Source organism: Centruroides sculpturatus, unplaced genomic scaffold (assembly GCF_000671375.1).
Source record: "Centruroides sculpturatus isolate CEXI.00-Female unplaced genomic scaffold, Cexi_2.0 scaffold60, whole genome shotgun sequence".
NCBI lineage: Eukaryota > Metazoa > Arthropoda > Arachnida > Scorpiones > Buthidae > Centruroides > Centruroides sculpturatus.
Window position 1 is genome coordinate 562038 of NW_019384349.1, and position 19651 is coordinate 581688.

Genomic DNA, 19651 nt, shown 5'->3' on the forward strand with positions numbered 1-19651 from the left:
TATTTTTGAATTCACATCCTATTTCACTGTAACTGAGGAAGATTGATTAAACTGATCAAAAACATTTTTATTAGTAAATTTATTTGCTGGATTTTAAAGGTGTGTTTTTCTTCTTATCTAATTATCCAGTTGATAGAAAAATATATCAGCATGAAAGATTATTTTATGCTCTTTTAATCCAAAAGTTATTTAATATTGTTTTAAATTTATAAAAATTAAAACTAAAACAATTGAATTAAAAACAAGGGGAAGAAAACCACTGAAAAGTTCAGTGATTTCAAAATTTCTCTCTCCTAATTCAATAAAAATCACATAGCAAATTTGATCTTTATTTGAAAGCTCTCCTGTGCCCAGACATGCAAAAACTTGTCTATGAACTATCCTCTGGTGGTAGTATAATTATAAAATTGTAATTAATAAAATTAAAACAGGATAATAAATCGCCATCTTCTATTTATGATTTATAGTATTCGTCTCAAGTGAATAATACAAATTTAAATAATAAGTTTTGAACATGTAATTAGTCTCAAGGTGTGAGAATGATGAAATTGTAGATATTAAAATTTTTTCCCCTACATTTTAATTCAAATATTTTAAATTATATGCAAATGCTACTTTAATTAATATGAAATGGGTATCTATATGACAAGTCATTTAAAAAATGAAACAAAAATAGAAATGGATATCAACATCTTAAGTCTAAATTTCATTAGCAAACAGTAAAAAGTACTTTTTACTGTTAAAAGTAAAAACACTTGGTCAAGTAGGGATAATAATTTGCACATATAAAATTATTTTAGTTGTCAAAATTTGTTATATACTGATGAAGAGAAAGTTTATTGCCTACTAGCAATTCCAATTATCAAGACATGCCTTTATAGTCAATAAGACAAATTATCTTGGATAAATAATGTCAAAAACAGAATTGTTTTTGACATTATTTATCCAAGTTTTTATTATTCCATGACATTTATTGAACCTGTTTTTTTTAAACAGATTATTGAAATTTATATCATCATTACATTAAATTATTGTATGAATTACATAATTATTTCATTATTAAATGATAACATAATAATGTTAAAATAAATATCTTAAAATCTCTTTTTTTCAACTTATCTTAGTATATCTAATGTTTAAAAACCTTTTCCCATAATATTTTAATACAAATATGAAAGCTATTTCCTAGAACTAACTAACTAGTTTTATATACCTGAAGTTTACAAATTATGTGAAATGGTCATTAAAAAATTCTTCAAATGCATTATTTATTTTTAAAATCTAGTTCTAAACATTGTTGACATGCTTGAAAATGTAATAATAATAATAATGATATTTGCAACATAATAATAATAATAAAAAAGGAATAATTACCATCTTGAAAAACTCTTTCTACATTTAATCCATACGTAGCACATGTTTCATAATAGGAACACCTTTTAAGATCACTAGCTAATTTTCTTGCTCTGCTATCATCAATAACACGAGGATTACTTTCACTTATTGCATCTAAAAATAAAAATTTTTCAACTGAAATTTATAGGAAAAATAATGTATTTTAAAAATGCATCACTGTTTTGTTATTTTAAAAATTCAACATAGCAAAAAAATTAAGGAATTATTTTCCAGAGATAAAATAAATTTATATAGTTTTTGGATATATCTATCTCTTGTCATCAAAACAATGCACAGAAATCTATTGAACATGGCAAGAAATTCTATGAAAACATTATGAAATTAAAAAGTAATTAATATTTCCATAAAAACATAACCAAAAACTGAACTAACATGAATAGAATTAGTAAAAGGATGGATTTGTGGTACATTTTCAAAGTAAAAAATTAAATGATGATTAATATTTATTTTTTAAAAATAAACCTACATATGTGTCATAGAAATGAAGTTATTCAAATTTAGATACTAATTATCTACAAGTTTTAGTGTCATGAGATTATAGAATTAAAAATTGATTTAATTTTAATTGAACATTCATTTTTTTTAAATCATTCAAGAAATTTTATAAGTTTTTAGTATCTATGATAAAAAGAAAGGGTGGAAATTCTATCATTATGCATTATGTTATCACAAAAAGACAAAAAACTAACATTTTTATTATTGTAATTATTAATTTGTAATAAATATACAATGTATGAATTAAAATCCAAAATTCACACCTACAAAACTGAATCTAAATACAGGATTACTTTAAAATAAATATTTAACCTTAATAGACAAAAATAAACTGCATTTAGATTTATGCTTGGAATTGAACAGCTTTTAGTTAATCAGATATTGGAAAATTATATTATAAAGTAATTATTTTTTAAAAAACAAAATTTTTAAACTACTTCAATTCTCATTCAAGTAATATCTAAATTAAATCAGAATTTCTAAATAAGAATCTCTCCATTCCTAGAATAAAGTTCAGAATATGTAACATATGCATCTACAGTTATATAAACTCATTTCCTTAATTTAAAATATTTAAATCATAAAAAAATGAAATTTTAATTAATATCTTCACAATATTCAAATATTTTGTAAAATAAAATTATATTTGAAAGTTTATATTATGAATGAAGTAAACTATGAATTTAAAAATAAATTAAAATTGATTTTAAAAAGTCATGAGTAATAGAATCAATTCATTTATCAAAGTTAATATTTGATGAAACAGCAGATTTATAATTAGAATTAAGTAAGACTGAAGGGATGAATTTTTCCATTTCAAGTTTAACTTCTTAAGAGCAACATTGGCAGTATGTAGTCTTGCAGTGCCCAGCAATATCATGCCTTTTGACATGTACTGTACCACACTTAGTTTTGATTATTGTATGGAGTTGATGCAGGATTATGTCCTGCAGTCTGGATCTGTCACTATGCAGGTTTCACATGTTTAGCGATTGAAAAAACACCTGAAGGACCACGGGTTTACCTCAGATGTAAAGATGCAAGATGTGGTCATAGACCTCTTGAAACATCTATAACCAAAAGGACTTCTATAAGCATAGTATCACCAAACTTATTATCCAATAGGGCAAATGTCTCAATTACAAATTGCACTAATGGTAAACAGTTTATGGGCAATCAGATTAACAAAAACGTATTGGTTAATATATGATGGCAATATATGCTCTTTACTGGTAAATTTGGTAAGAAAGATATATTTGGTTTTAAAACTGTGTATTATAAAACCAAAAACCATCTCTAGAATTAGTCTGTTTGTATTAATTACCAGACTGCATTTGCTATTTTCTGATTTGAAGCATGTGATGAAATTTTTTTAATGATATATTCTTGTGCTGTAATACAAGTGAAGAATTTGATTGCATCGTAATGCCAACATGTAGTAGTATTGATTTTTCACAACAGAATTTAATTGCAAAATTAAACTGTTTCAATTAAAATCATCTCTAGATAAACAGAAATAAAAATAATTAATACACTGAAATATATCTCAAATAATAAATAAAGCATTTTATAATCATACCTTGTGTACCAACTAATACTAGTGGAACTTCAGCAGCATTTCGATAATGTGACATCTTAGTATAATAATTACAAATGGCATTGAATGATGGTTCATTTTCTAAGCTAAATACAAAAATGACAGCATCTACCCAGCAACTAAACTGTAAAAAGTTAAAAAATTATTATTATTGTAAATATAATTAAATGCTTGCTTTATTATATTTTCTAGCACTATCTTATAATATAATCAAGATAATAATAAGCACAGAGACCAAACGGTTAGGAGTTGAAAGTTGGTGCAAAGTTGGGGTACATCATGAGAATGGACACTAATAAAAAGGGATTTTTGGAAATTTCCCCCATGGGAGAGAGGAAGAGGATTAAGGATTACCCTGAAGAACTTGGCTTCTACTGTACTATTTTAGATGTGGTTTTTTTACAATTTTGAGAGAAATTGAACACATTTTTAGGCCCATCTAAAAATTCTCTAATTAACCTCGGAAGAGGCGAGACCTAATTCTTTCACTCAGCAAAATCAGGTAAGATCGGCTATATAACTATAAAGGTTATCTTACATAAGGGTTTATCACACCAAGTTACCAATCTAACACATTTTAAAAATTCTTTATTCCTCTACTGTACAATTTAAAGAATTTTTAAAATGTGTTAGATTCAGTGTTATAAACTCTTACATAAGATTTATATCTACTTTGTAAATATAAATCAAATAATATAATATAGTAGAAAGGTTAAAAGTACAAAATAATCTAATAATCTTTGTTGTTGTTATATTTTGCCCAATCAACACCAGGCTCACCTACTAGTAATAAAATATTTTTTTAAAATTAAAACAAAAATTCATAAAATTATTTTTATATAAGTATATAAATAAATAAATGCTGAGCAAGAGCTAAAAAATATACAAAAGGATTAACTGATAGATAACCAAAGTATTTATCTTTTAATAATGTATACATAAATAATAAATTCCTATTCAAATTTCTTGAAGTAACAAAAACCTGTTTTACAGAGTTACTTAATGTGAGCAACTTTACAAGCCACACATTGAAAATCTGGGAGAGTTATTGAGAGAAGGTTGAGAATGTGTTTGATCATCAAGGGAAATCAGTGTGGGTTCATGTCAGAAAGATCAACAGTAAAGGCAATTTTTCCATCAGTTGGCACAGGAGGAAAATGACAAGAAAAGAAAACTGATTTAGGTATGGTTTTCACTGACCTAGAGAAAGCCTACAATAGAATTCCAAGAGAAGTGATTTGATGGGCATTAAGGAGTAAAGAGGTGAAGGAGAGATATATTAAGATCATTGACAATATGTACAAAGGATCCACAACAAGAATAAGGAGCTCATGTAGGGATGACCAATGAGTTTCCCTGTAGACATTGGTCTGCACCAAGGCTCGGCTCTTAGCTTTATTTATTTGTCTTGATTATGGATGTGTTGACAGGAGACTTACAAGATGAAATACCTTGGTATCTGCTGTTTGCAGTTGATAGTGCACTTATTGATGTAGACAAGGACAAATTACACTGTAAGCTGGAAAAGTGGAGGGAAAAACTGGAAGGAAAAGGCTTACAGATTAGTAGAAAGAAAACTGAGTATATGAAATGTGCTTATAGGGAAGGTGCTTCTGAGAATGAATTTGATGTGAAAATTGAAGGAGTAAGAGTGAAAGATTCAGATATTTGGAGTCAATACTCCAGCAAGATAGAGATTGATGAAGATATAAGAGAGCGGCAGCTGGTTGAACTAATTTTTGTGATGGAAGAATGCCTCCAAGATTATAAGGAAAATTTTATAAAATGGTTGTTAGGTCTGCAATGTTGTATGGTTTAGAGTGCAGGACTGTGAAGAAAGTGCAGGTACAGAGAATTCATGTTACAGAAATGTGTATGTTGAGATGGATGAATGGTATCATAAGGAAATATAAGGTGAGGAATAGTTACATAAGGAAAAGCGTGCATATCATGTTGATAGAAGATATATTCAGGAAAATATTGACTGACTTGGTTTGTGCATGTAGAATACCAACCAGAAACAGTCCCAGTACAAAAAGTTCCAAGAATGTCAGTGATAAGGCAAGGAGGAGAGGAAGACCTGGAATGAGACCATTAAAATGTGATATGGAAGTGTGTGGCATTTCTGTGGAAGTTGCTTTGGACAAGAATGGAAGAGAATGATGATGTGCAGACCCAATATAGTTGGAAAAAAGTCAAGAAGACTCAATGTGAGCAAACTCCAATGAAAAGTAGACTTTTGTTATTTAATATAAGAATGATCATAGCATAATAAACTAATCAGACATAAAAAACTGACACAGAAACTGGAACTAAATATCGAAACAACTACTTCACACCTAAGTGATAATTCCAGCACATGAACGATAAAAAATTTTAATGTTCTAACATTTTCGGCCGTCTTTCAGAGGCCCTCGTCAGGAAAATATTACAACGAACAGAAAAACAGTTTTTTCTAACAATTTTCGAACAAAGCTGTGTTCTAATTTTTTAACATTTAAACGATTTTTGAATATCAAAATCGTTCCGTATTACAACGTATAAATAAAATAATTATAAATAAAAATACAAATAAATATACTAAAAATACATAAAAATAACTGGTGTTAATATACAAAAATAAATAATATATACGTTGGTGGTAATACATTCATTGTTAAACGATAGCCCGAAGTACAAACGATGTGCGATATGGAAAAATTATTTCCTTAAAAAACTCAAATTTATGTTTTGTGGCTTTGTAAATAATATTTCCACGACTGTGGAACAGGGATATTGTCGGTGTTGATGCAATTTCCCTTCATTTCCGCTTTATAAATTTCAATAGCCTCCAACGAACGTAATTCGTGTCGGTCAAATGCCCTGTGTAAAAGCGTAGCTTCCTTCCAACAAGGAGAAACCCCGGGTTCGGTAGCATACTGGGCTAGTGCAGTATTATATCTCCCCTTGGATACATCATACATGTGGTCTCTTACCCTAGCCTCTAGAGACCGATACGTGGACCCGATGTACGTTATACATCTATTGAAGCGACTGTCTTGCAATGGAATGCGGTACACTCCTGGCGCTTTCCTGTCCTCGGATATAATACCGCACTAGCCCAGTATGCTACCGAACCTGGGGTTTCTCCTTGTTGGAATGAAGCTACGCTTTTACACAGGGCATTTGACCGACACGAATTACGTTCGTTGGAGGCTATTGAAATTTATAAAGCGGAAATGAAGGGAAATTGCATCAACACCGACAATATCCCTGTTCCACAGTCGTGGAAATATTATTTACAAAGCCACAAAACATAAATTTGAGTTTTTTAAGGAAATAATTTTTCCATATCGCACATCGTTTGTACTTCGGGCTATCGTTTAACAATGAATGTATTACCACCAACGTATATATTATTTATTTTTGTATATTAACACCAGTTATTTTTATGTATTTTTAGTATATTTATTTGTATTTTTATTTATAATTATTTTATTTATACGTTGTAATACGGAACGATTTTGATATTCAAAAATCGTTTAAATGTTAAAAAATTAGAACACAGCTTTGTTCGAAAATTGTTAGAAAAAACTGTTTTTCTGTTCGTTGTAATATTTTCCTGACGAGGGCCTCTGAAAGACGGCCGAAAACGTTAGAACATTAAAATTTTTTATCGTTCATGTGCTGGAATTATCACTTAGGTGTGAAGTAGTTGTTTTGATAATAAACTAAGTTACTGGTAGTTAAAAATTATTAAATTACAATATGTTTACATTATTATATTAATTGTAAACTTTTAAATGAATATATCAAAATAGTTGTCTATATTAAATTATATGTAGATATAATGGCTTCATGATCTTTATGTAACTTTTGGATAAATTTGAATACTAAGTATAGTATTCACTATACATAACATATACACAGTACATGTATATGATTGTAATTATTTTTCTTTATATTAATTGCATCTAAAATTTCTACTTATAATAAATAAGCAGATTTACAGCTGTTTAGAATAATTTTGGTCAAATTTTTATGAAGTACAAGTAAATGATTTTTTCACTTGACTATATTACTAAATTTTACTACTACAGTAGTATAGTTTTCTTAAATGTTTCAGTGCAATAACATTAGTATTTTTAACAATTTATCTTGTATGTTGCATAAACAATACAACATTTACCTGTAATTCTGGTGTGCCACCTTCATCTCTAATTAATAGTAAATAACTTTGACCTTCAATAACCACTTCTTTTTTAAATCTTCCACCTAAAATAAAAATATTTCATATATGAACAGCCTAAGAACCCAATATACTAATAATCATCCAACCATCAGTCAAATTAATTGGGCAGAAATTATGCTTCAAGTATTAATTAGAAATTACATGATTAGAACAACTAGAGGTAGACATGTTCTAATCATGTAATTTTTAATTAATACTTGTAGTATAATTTCTGTCTGATTAATTTGGCTAACAGTTGGATGATTGAAAATATTTCATGTTATATCTGTTATATTTAGCTTAAAAATTTAATTCCTAAATACTACATAATCTGTAATCTACAATTATGTATAAAAAAATGTAAAAATGTGTTTTTAACAACCTGGTTGTGTGTATAAGATAAGAGTACTTATAACTGATGTCATCTTGTATTTCCTTCATATAGAAATACTGACATGCTAACTTATTCATATAATACACTATACCAGGGGTGGCCAACCTGCGGCTCGCAAGCCACATGCGGCTCTTTGAAGGATTATTTGTGGCTCTCGATAAATGTACCCGAGTTCCCTTTTCATTTTTGTGTTATTATATTTTAAAAAATTATTATCGTTCCGTATGTTTTTCAAAATGTCTTTTAAATTACTAACAACAAATATGAAAGACTAAGTGCAACGTTGTAACAAATTTCATTTCCGTCCAAGTTAAGAATGATATGACTCATCGAAAACTGCGCGAACGAACATAAACAGTGGCGTAATCGTCCGTTATCGACCGACTCCAGACCGATTTTGAATTTGTAAACTGTCATTGCAACGGACAGTTGACATTGTGCTCTGGAGGAAACAATTTGTATCACTCTTGCTACGGATATAATTTGTAATCTGGAATTTTTGCATACCTTTTTAATACGTATTTAATTGCGGCTCGCGAAAAATTTCAATTTTGAAAAATGGCTCGGACTATCAAGGAGCTTGGCAACCCTGGCACTATACCAACATTTCTCAAACTTTTTGCTTGCACAACCAAATATATTTGTAATGGTTCTGCAACTCAAATGTTTATAATATAAAATTAGTAAACTGGAGTCACTGTATATTATATAATAAAATAAAATTATGTATTATTGATAATAACTTCTGTGTGTGAAATATAATGTTGAATACATTTCTATTAACTGTTACAAATTGAAATGCCCTGAACAGCAGTTCAGGCCATTTTCATAAATTTTCAAATAATGCTTATACAATGAAAATGGCCTGAACAGCAGTTCAGGCCATTTTCATTTTGTGTTTTGGACCTCAAGGTCCCTCTTCTGCAGGTTTACAACAACACGATGATTAAAACAAAATTTATAAAAATTTATTTTGTTTACATCATGTTTTTGCAAACTTTTGCTTATACTTACAGGCAAACTTAATGTTAGTAATCTTATGGCTCCCATTGGATTACCATCTTATGAAGTTTTTGGGTGCTCTTTCACACATGTAATATATTTTCTGCTATTGCTTAATTTTATTATATTTTTAACTCAAAATAATGTTGAAATGTGTTTTTTTATACATCTTCGTTTGTACCATGAACTGTACAGTACATATTACTGATAAAATTTGGATTTAAATAATACTACCAACTTTTTGTGTAAATGTTATATATATATATATATACACATATATAATTAAGAACATTGATGCATAATCATATTCATTTTTGTTAATAATTGACATGTTTTTACATAACTTATTTGTAAATTTTCAAATAATGCTTATACAATGAAACTCTCTCATTTATGCATCTAACATTTATTGTCATTTTACATTGGTCCCAAGACACACCTATGCCTTTCAATAATGATAAGCATTTTTAATCTATTCTTTTGCACTAACAGCCCCAACAAGCTCTAACTAATGCATAATCATTAGTGATTATTGTTATCAGTCTTAACTAGCATTTTAAAAAAATATTTTAATTGCCATTTGCTTGTAGATTAAATTGCTAGCATTTCTTATTTCAATTATATGTTACTTATCATTAAAGACAATACTAAAAAATCAGCAGACAAGCAACACTTAAGAATTAATATTAATTCATCAAATCATAATAAAATAATTGTATAATTTGAAGATTTTATTTAATGTCAGTCAATGAAACCAGAATTTTCACTAACCGTAATCGTATCTACTTACTCTATTTAATGTCACTAGTCAGTGATCCTCAGTATCAGAAACCAAAAACAATCACAATAAGTGGATTCTACTGTATTCCATTTATATGTTTAAATTTATTACAGAATTATTTAAATATCATTTTCTTTCTAATAAAGATAACAGATATTGCAATATGCTTTCATAAAATGTACCCAGGAGTTTCTAAAACAGTCAATATTCTATTCTTGCACCTCTCTTCATGTTCCTAGAATTAAAATTAATTCCAGCAACTGTATTCCATCATAAAACAATCATAATATAGGTAATATCTACACATTTGTAGTAATTTGTAAAAGCAAGAGTTCATAAACAAAGAATTTTCTTTTAACAAAATAAATTTTGGAAACTATTCCAATGTATAATTCTTAATGATCATTTTCTATCACAGAACTAAATTTGACTAACACAGAATTTGAGTGCAAGATTTGCAAAAGATGACAATAAAAATATTGTCTATTGTACAAAATTAGTATGAAAAGATAAAACTTAAAACACTCATTAAAATCTTTAATAATTAGTTCTGCCATCTTGTGATGCATCTTAAGTCTTTTTGGTTTGGTCTCTTGGAAGGACTGAGTGCTCTATTGTATTTTACTGGATCTATTATTAAATTATTCAGGAAACCTTTAAAATACATCAAGAAATTTAACATTTAGCTTTTTGAAAGCATCTTCAAGGTTATATTAACCTAATAATAATCCAAATGCATATAAAATTTTAACTTAGATTTTTTCCATCCATTAGATACAATTTAAATATAATTTAATGAAAATAGTTATAAATTTAACTTTAATGAAAAACAAATATTAATGCTTTTAGATACTTTTCTTGTAAATGAGTTTTATACATTAGTATACATTTCTATGATACTGATAAAAATTCATTTTTGTTAGCATGAATACATTTACTTTGTTTACAAATTCAGAAAAATGTGCATATTTTGCAACATTTGGATTTTAAATGATTATTTTAGCCTTACTTCAATTGTGTTTATATGTTTTTAAATTTGCAGTTCTGCTAATGATGCCAAATGCTTAATGTTTCAATGTCTCTTAGATGTTTGTTAATATACTGTTTCAAAGTTTAAAAATACAGTAGGGCCCCATTAGTCTGAACATAGTTGTATGTTATTAATTTGCCTGATTAATTCATCAGATGATCATTTCTCAAAAGATCATTTCTTTGTCGTTTGAAACAAAGCAGGTGACTGGACTAGAACATAAGAGCATAGACAGAAGTAAGAAGTTGATTGGAATATGAAATAAGCCACAATGTTTCAAGGGAACTAAACATTTCCAGTGGACTACAGAACCAATAAAAACATCTGGATGACTTCTGTGCTATACATGGGTGAATAAAGAAACTGGACACAAAATTTATTGATGAAAAAAGTGACAAGTTCTCCAGTTTGTAGACAACTGCACAGCTCACTGTGGTGTGAATGTCCTGAAGTACATTCATGTCATATTCCTGACCAACACTACATCCAAGCTACAGCCAATGACCAGAGAACCATCCAAACACTAAAGACCCATTATTGGCATCTAGAGCACATGGTGTTCTGCACGGATTAGATTGTTGATTACAATGCCACACTTCTGTCAGCCATTAACTTCTTAGCATCATCATGGAATACCATACAGCTAAGAACTATTGAAAAATGTTTCTTCCTTGCTGGTTTTGTTTGGTCTTGTTCTTATGTAGGCAACATGTTGTAGAGAAAAAAGAATATGCCTGTGAAGACTTCCATGATTTTATAAAGTAGGATGTTGGTATCTGCTTTTTGAATTATGTAGCCATGGATGATGATATTAAAGTTTGTGGCCCTCTGACTTGTGACAATATCATCAACATGCTGCTTGCTACTTCCAGCAAAGACATTCGTGATTCTGATTTGGATGAAGTAGTAAATGTATCCTAAAAGTCCTAGCCTTCCAGCACACTGAACCATTATTGAATCCATTTAATGTTTATGAAACTTTCTTTTGCTGGAGAAGAAAATGGATGTGGAACTAAGTTGTCTGTCTACAATCAAAGATTTTGTGAAGAAATGTCAAATGCAACATCAGAAGCAGATAACAACCATCAATCAGTTTTTCCAGTGATTTTTTTTCTTTATTCCACTAAATGCACCACCTTTGTTTTGTATTTCTTATTGATTGAACATTATTTTGCTTGCCATGTAGTGTTGTAAACATTTTTTTTTGTTCTGTAGCATACAGAAATGGTCTCCTTTTAATTTGAACTGTTTAAGGCTATCCCTCAGAGCTCACATTATCAAGAATTTACTGTACAAATTTAGAAACCTATACAGAAAAGATTGTATGGGCTTTTAATATCCTTTGTTTTTATTTCTCTTCAACTTAGTATGATTATCATATCTAAGAAGTGTTTCTCTGGACAGCTTATTTGGATACTTCAGTCTGTAATCTAAGAATACTCAGGGTGTCATGCCAAGAAAAAGTAAATAACTGTGGAATTATTATAAAATCTAAAGAAAGAAAAAAGCCTTGATAAAGAGCCACGAAATAAATGTAGTTGTTTGAAAACAGCAGGAAGAAAATCATCAATATCAAATATGGATTGGAATACAAATAACTTTCTATGAGTCTTAATACAGCCCTTAGAAAATAACTAATATCACTCAACAAAGAACAAGTATTACAGTACTATATATAAATGAAGATGTTTGTTCGCTATGCATGCCTAGGCCGTTTGACCAATTGTTACAAAACTCAGCAGTTACGTTCAAATACTTCTAACTTAGATCATGTTGTACATCCCACCCCAAATTATCAATTGAATTTCTATATATTGATTAATTTCTGTCTACATTTGATTGCTGGCTTTTTATGTAGCTCCATCTATTGGAAAAGATTTAACAAAATAATTAACTAAATATAATTCTTACAAAAAAAATATAATTTTAGAAAATATATATTATATTCACCAAATAACTGCAACAATGATATAGCATGAAATAGATGCACCATTACTGCAAAAGGTAACATATAGCACTTGTCTGTGTGGAGTATTGTTTTACCCCTGGACATCATACTTTTCCTGTTAACAACAGTGTGCACCAGTTATATATCTAATTCCATTTGGGGGAAAATTTTTTAATTGTAATAACGTGACTTGCAGTACAAATTGGAAGTTCATATATAGTTAATCAGATCCTCTTTCTATTACAATTTCCATATGTTGTCTTGACTTTCATCTATCTAACTTTGTTCTTGAGATTGAGGAAGGACAATGACAGATGGACAACAGTGAGAATTTATAGGTCTACAATTTTTTCAAATTGCAACATAACAAGTACCATCTGGTAACAGAGTGGTTAAAACCACTGAACACCAGTAGTCGATCATGGGTTTGTGAATGCCGACATAATGGCATATGGAGTTTTCTGGGTTTTCTTTTCTGGCCTATATTTTCCATCAAAACAGAATGAATATAACCAAAATTTCATCTGAACTGGACAAAAATTGCAGAAGTTAAGGAATTCACACACATACATGCAGCTTTTCTATTATTAATACTATAATCTCATTAAGTTGAAACTATAAGTTCTTTTAAACTCAAACCTAATTTTTCATGAGCCTCCACCCTTTGATATGTTCTTGACCTTTATATTCACACAAGATAAAAGAAAATGGACTATTAAGGTAAATACTACAGCTTCAAGCCAAACACAGCACCATGCCATTACAAATTCATCATCGTTTTCCTGATTGACATCATTTTACTGATACAGTATATTACTGATATTCTAATTGGGACAAATGGGGACACCTTGAGAATTCACTCACAAGTGCCATAAACTGTATACAATTTTGTAATCATGAACAGATTCTTGAGAAATGGCCTAATACAAGGAAATTTACAGCCACAGAAAAATTTAAGAAATCAGGTATTAAATTCATTAACTCTAAACTCTAACTCAAATGTGATTTTTTTTTACCTCTTAAGTTTCAACTTGGATGTTTACTGTAGATATAAATTATTTCTAATTTTTAAAAATTTATAAAAAAGAACAATTAATAGGCATTAAATTATTTTGATATTCAAATTCATTAATGTATATTTAAAAATATCAATGACAAATAATGTATATAAATGAATGAATGAGTCATCAATACTAACATGTCTAAATTCTAACTTTCCCTTACTGTACATATCTGTTATGTAAGTACAAAGTAAACTGTGTTTATAACTAACTTACATATCATCCAAATTCTGAATAATTTAAATTCCATCCTTTAACATAATTATCAATCATCATCTTATATAACTTCAATTCTTACACCTTAAAATCAAATTTTATATAGATTATAGTTGTTTTAAGATGATAATTTACTACATATCAAATGAATAAATTCTTATAAGTAAGACTGAATAAAAATGTTCATATTTTGTGTAGCCTGTATATAAAATGATTAAAGGATACTCTGATAAAACTATTTATCTCCAACAGTTGGACAACTCAGCACTAGAATTTAACAAAATTGTTTCATAGACTTAATATTTTTGTCACAATTTCCATTAACAGAAATATCTTATTTTAATTTTGTCAAACAAAAAACAAGTTTACAAGGTTTTACACCATTGTCAATTCAACCAGAAAAATCTATATTCTATTGAAATCACAAGGGAGCAAAAATTTTATTTTTAAAAATTAAACTTCATTTGATAGCTGCTTAAGATTATTTATTTGAAATACAGGAGATAAATGGGAATTTGATCTAATTTATATAGAGAATTTCTCAACTTTGTTTTATCCAGACGTTCAAAGCATTTTTCTTAATTATGCAGAAGTCAAGTCTATAATATTCCTACTGATATCACCACAGATTTTTCTCATCCATGCATTTACTATATATTTGTATTTAATTTAAAATAAATTTAACAAGGTGCCAGATAAATGTTTAAAACCAATTTTTTTTCTTTTATTATTGCATGTATATATAAATACACACACCTTGACTTATAATGGATTTTGACATAATTCTGACAAAAATTAAGGAATCACTTCATCAGGAAGATATTTTTGCAGTTTTTTTAATCATATAGTTATTTGCTATATGATTAACCAAATAAACAAAACAAGCAATTAATAAATTAATACAAAATGCTTTTTAATAATAGTTGAACTTTGACTACTAAAAGTTATTAAACTTCATACCTAAATTTCTTCTTAAGTTAAGAATCTTAACAATTCATCAAATATCTAATGAGTGAATCTTAATTATGTGGAGGCCATCATTTTCAAAACAAACACAAATTAACATTTGGAAATATCCATCACTTTTTGTAATATGCAGGAGATGATTGCTAGAGCAAAAATGTCATTAAAACACCGATATGTCGCTGAGTACTGTCTTCTAAGCAAAAAATGTATGTTTGTAGTATTAGAAGTTAAACACAGTTTAATTTTGGCAGTCTTGCAATATACAGTTAAATTTAGCTGGTAATATAAAAATTAGCTAATTCTGTATCTTCGAAAGCTACTTTATTTTTAAAAAATATTCTGAGTACCATTCCAACATTCAAGAGTTCTGGAGTGGTGCTCCAGATAAGCTCAGGCACAAAAAAAAAAGTTAAATATTTGCCTCTGGTGTTGTGGTTTACCCATAAACAGAAAAAAGGATAAATAAAAATCACACAGTACATCATACCTTACATATTCTATACAGTTTCCATACAGATGTTTTTGTTGGTCTGAGGGTTGGACACACTACCAGTTCAAGTCTCAGCTTACATCTTACATTATGGTGTAATTAACATGCAGAAAATAACACCTTTCTTAATCATTCCAGCAACATTTATTCTGAATTACAATTTCCTACTTTATTTTACAATTCTGAATTAATCCATGTCAATTTACTTTAGAATGTAATTTTTTAAAATCAAATTCATAATACTTGTAGAATGTTTCTCCCTTTTTTGAATGTTTGATAAATGGAATGGTTTTTCTACTTGAAGAAAGCCTCTAAATGCAGCCAAAAACATTTGTAATTCAGAGTAAACATTGTTGGTGTAAGTAAGAAAGGTGTTATTTTGTGCATGTCAGTGTTAATTAATTAATTGAAAAGTTTCAGTTTATTAATTAACTTTATGATGTAATTATATTTCTACAATTGTCTCCAGCTAGTCTGCAATCTAACAGTTACTCTTCCATCAGCACCAATAACTGATTAAGTATTTTTCAACACTTCTTGTTACTTACACTTTACAATTGAAACATAATGGATGATCTTAATGATTTATCCAGTTTTGGACTGTTTATGTCAATCATAACATCTTGATTTATTTCTTTTTCCAATTAACACAAAAGCTAATATAGTCTGTTCTTTTAAACTTTGTATGGAAAATTTCAGAAAAGTTTTCAAACTTAATTCTCTTTTATTAATGTAAAAACTATTACATGGGTACCTGTGAATGCTTATCACATAAAAACTGACCACACACAAAATTATAAAAAATTGTATCTGATATTTTTCATTTTACCTATTCATTCAGGAAACATTTTGAATATACCTTACTCCTCATATATATGGTCTGTTTAAGTATATATGTGTGAGACTATATGAGTGTATGTTCATTCAAATAGATTTTTATATAAATAATACAAATACACACAGTATCTATTTACCTTCTGGAGATTCATCTTGCATGTAAGATCCAGTCAGATATCTATGAACCAATGCTGACTTTCCACTAGAAAGACTACCTACAATACCCTATAAATATATAATATAAAAATTAGAAAAATTTTTTAAACATAAAAGTTCAATATTTTTTTCATTCTGAATATTTCAAAACTAGTTTAAATTCATATTTGACAGCTTTGTTTTAAAGGAAAAAAATTATAAACATATAAAATTAAAAATGTCATTTCTGCTATCAATTGCCCTTTTTTAAATCCTGCATAAGTTTTAGAGATGGTGATAATTTCAAATTGACAACAAATTGATTAAAGAAGTGATGGCTTAGTTCCACATCCAGTGTAACCCTTGGTGTGTGTGCAAACAAGGCCTGCCAACAATTTTTTCTGCCATGTAATCCAGGGTTCACTTAGGAATAAATATACAACATCTCATATATATTTTTTTTCATGTTTCATAAAGAATTTATTAGTGTTAGGTTTCTAAAGAGTGAGAGAGAGAGAGAGTGAGTGAGTGAGAGAGAGAGTGAGTGAGTGTGTAGTGTATATATATATAGATTTTTTATTTAAAAAGTTCTCCCAATACTTAAGACAACAAATAACATGTTCCCAAAAATTTCAATTGGCATGAGAAAATTTTGCATCATAGATTTGACAATTTTAGTATGTATCATAAAAATGGTTGCCCATCCCTGGACAAAAGCATATACATTTGTAGAAAAAACTGATCATGTGTTTTGGACCAGTGAGGGAAGGAGTCAAGAATGAGATTTCCTATGTGTTTGCTTTTGTAGCATCAGTGGCGGATTTCTGCACAGGTGCACGAGGCACACACCTGGGGCCTCGTAAAGCAAGGGGACCTCAAAATTCAGCTTGCAAAATAAAAAAATTATTTTAATTAATAATTATTTTTTTCATAATAAAAATAATTAATAATTTAGCAGTATTTCCTAAACTAAATTAGCCTTAATTATTTACCAAACAATAGTGAAATCTATTATTATAATTTACAAATAAATTTTTATTATTTGTAGATTACTAGATTTTTGAAATACAAAATCAGTAGTAAATTTAAAAATAAATTATTTTTTATATGGATTATTAGATTTTTTGTTTTTAACACTTTTACCTATTGAAACTTAATAATTCTTGTACCAGTAAGTTTCAATTTTCATAATTAACACAATTTGAACATCAGAAACATTTTGAATATAGCCAGGCAGTTGTAATTTTATATTGGTTAATTTTAAATGTTATTTCCTTATGTCTCACTTTTTTGAACCACCAGTATAATGCCTACCAGAGTAAAAAATACACATTGTAAGGTGTAGGGGTAGTGAAAATATTTAGAGGGGCCTCAAAATTAAATTGTGCCTGAGGCCTCTCAAGTTCTAAATCTGCCACTGTGTATCATTATCAATTCATGTCACAAGAGACTATAGGTATATACAATAGAGTGATGGGAGCATGTCCATTGACCATGTGTATGAGGGAGGACCCAAAAAAAAACTGAACTGAGAGCATGCTGCCATTCGTAGATGTAGTAGAGAGTTTTCCCGTTATATGGGGTTAGTAGAGACCTTCACGAAACAACTGTGCAAACGGCATCAGTTTGTAGGTTTACATTTGAGCGCAGTGTTGTGTTTCTCTTACTGTTATTTTGTTCCACCTGCAAACATCTGGGAGTCCTTCAACATCTCAAAACAATGAAAACGTTGAAAAAATCCGCCAAAGTATTAAGACATCTGCAAGAGGATGTGCAAAGGAAACGCCCGGAACTTTGGAGATCAGGTGACTGGTTCCTTCATCATGACAATGCCCCCACACATACGGCCTTATGAGTGACTCACTATTTGGCCTCTCGGGAATGGCCTGTCGTTCCCCACCCTCCGTATTCACCAGACCTAGCCCCATGTGACTGTTTCCAAGAATGAAGAAAAATCTAAAAGGGAAGCATTTTGATGATGTGGAGGCAATAAAAACAGCTTCGCTAAGGGCACTGGACGATAAAGGTTGAAGAGTTCCAGAGATGCTTCAAACAGTGGGAAAAAAGACTTCACAAGTGCATCGCATCTAATGGAGAGTACTTTGAAGGTGACTATTTATTAACATTTTTACAAAATTTCTTCAAAGTTTTTATACAAAAAATCCAGTTATTTTTGGGTCCCCCCACATATATTGACTTTCACTTGTACTAGATGTGAAAGACCCAATACCATGCCTTTTCATTTCACAATATCAAATTAAAGTTACATGCTTTCCTCTGCTTTAAAATGTCCACCATAACACTCATGCTGTTTCTCATCACAGATGAATGACAGGCAATTAAGGTATCAGCCTACCACTCTAGAAATCCAGAATTGAACCTAGGCAATTAAAAACTCTCAGCAATTTTTCAGGGCTACTTTTCATAAGTCAGGCCCTGATGAGGGCAGGGCCTGACATAAGACAGAGTAGCCACTCCCATAATGGGTTTGATTATTCTTAGCACCTACAGGGCAGGGGAGAAATGCCTCTTATGGGAATACTTGGTATTATTACAAAATAAAGTTGGTCCTATTTATTATATCCAGAAGAAAACAGCTCTTCCCATGTATGATACAAATAACTTGCTAATTTGATAAATTACAATAGCAAAGAAGAAACAACAAAGGCATAAATACTAGTTTTCATTATTGGTCCAAAAATATAGAATTTAATGATTAGCATTTTTTGGATGCTGTACTTGCATTAAATGACCACACCAAGAAAGAAACCTTAAAATGCAATGATACATGTATCATTGCATTTTAAGGTTTCTTTCCCAATGTAATTAGCATTTTCTTGATTTTTATTCCTCCTGGGAAATTCCAAACATTCCTTATAAGCAACTAAATATACTGTATTTACTTGCATATAGGACAAAATGTGACTTTAAAGATCAAAATAAAGAAAATTAGATTTGTTAATACAATTCTAATTTTATTTTGTTTAATCACAAGTAAAATATCAAATGAATGCACACATTGTCTCACAAAAATTACTGGCATTTTAAACTTTAAGGAAAAATCCTGTAAAAT

The 19651-nt window shown here is 29.2% G+C and overlaps 1 protein-coding gene across 6 annotated transcripts in view; it reads right to left on the reverse strand.

The window, feature by feature from the left end:
• LOC111637123 (centaurin-gamma-1A-like) overlaps positions 1-19651 on the reverse strand; it is a 158885-nt gene that overhangs the window by 51562 nt on the left and 87672 nt on the right. For all 6 annotated transcript variants that reach the window (XM_023382565.1, XM_023382543.1, XM_023382550.1 and 3 more), the window contains exons 3-6: positions 16581-16668; positions 7677-7762; positions 3491-3632; positions 1375-1509 (exon numbers count right to left, since the gene is read on the reverse strand). In XM_023382565.1, coding sequence (XP_023238333.1) covers positions 1375-1509; positions 3491-3632; positions 7677-7762; positions 16581-16668 — 451 coding nt within the window. The remainder of the gene's footprint in view (positions 1-1374; positions 1510-3490; positions 3633-7676; positions 7763-16580; positions 16669-19651) is intronic.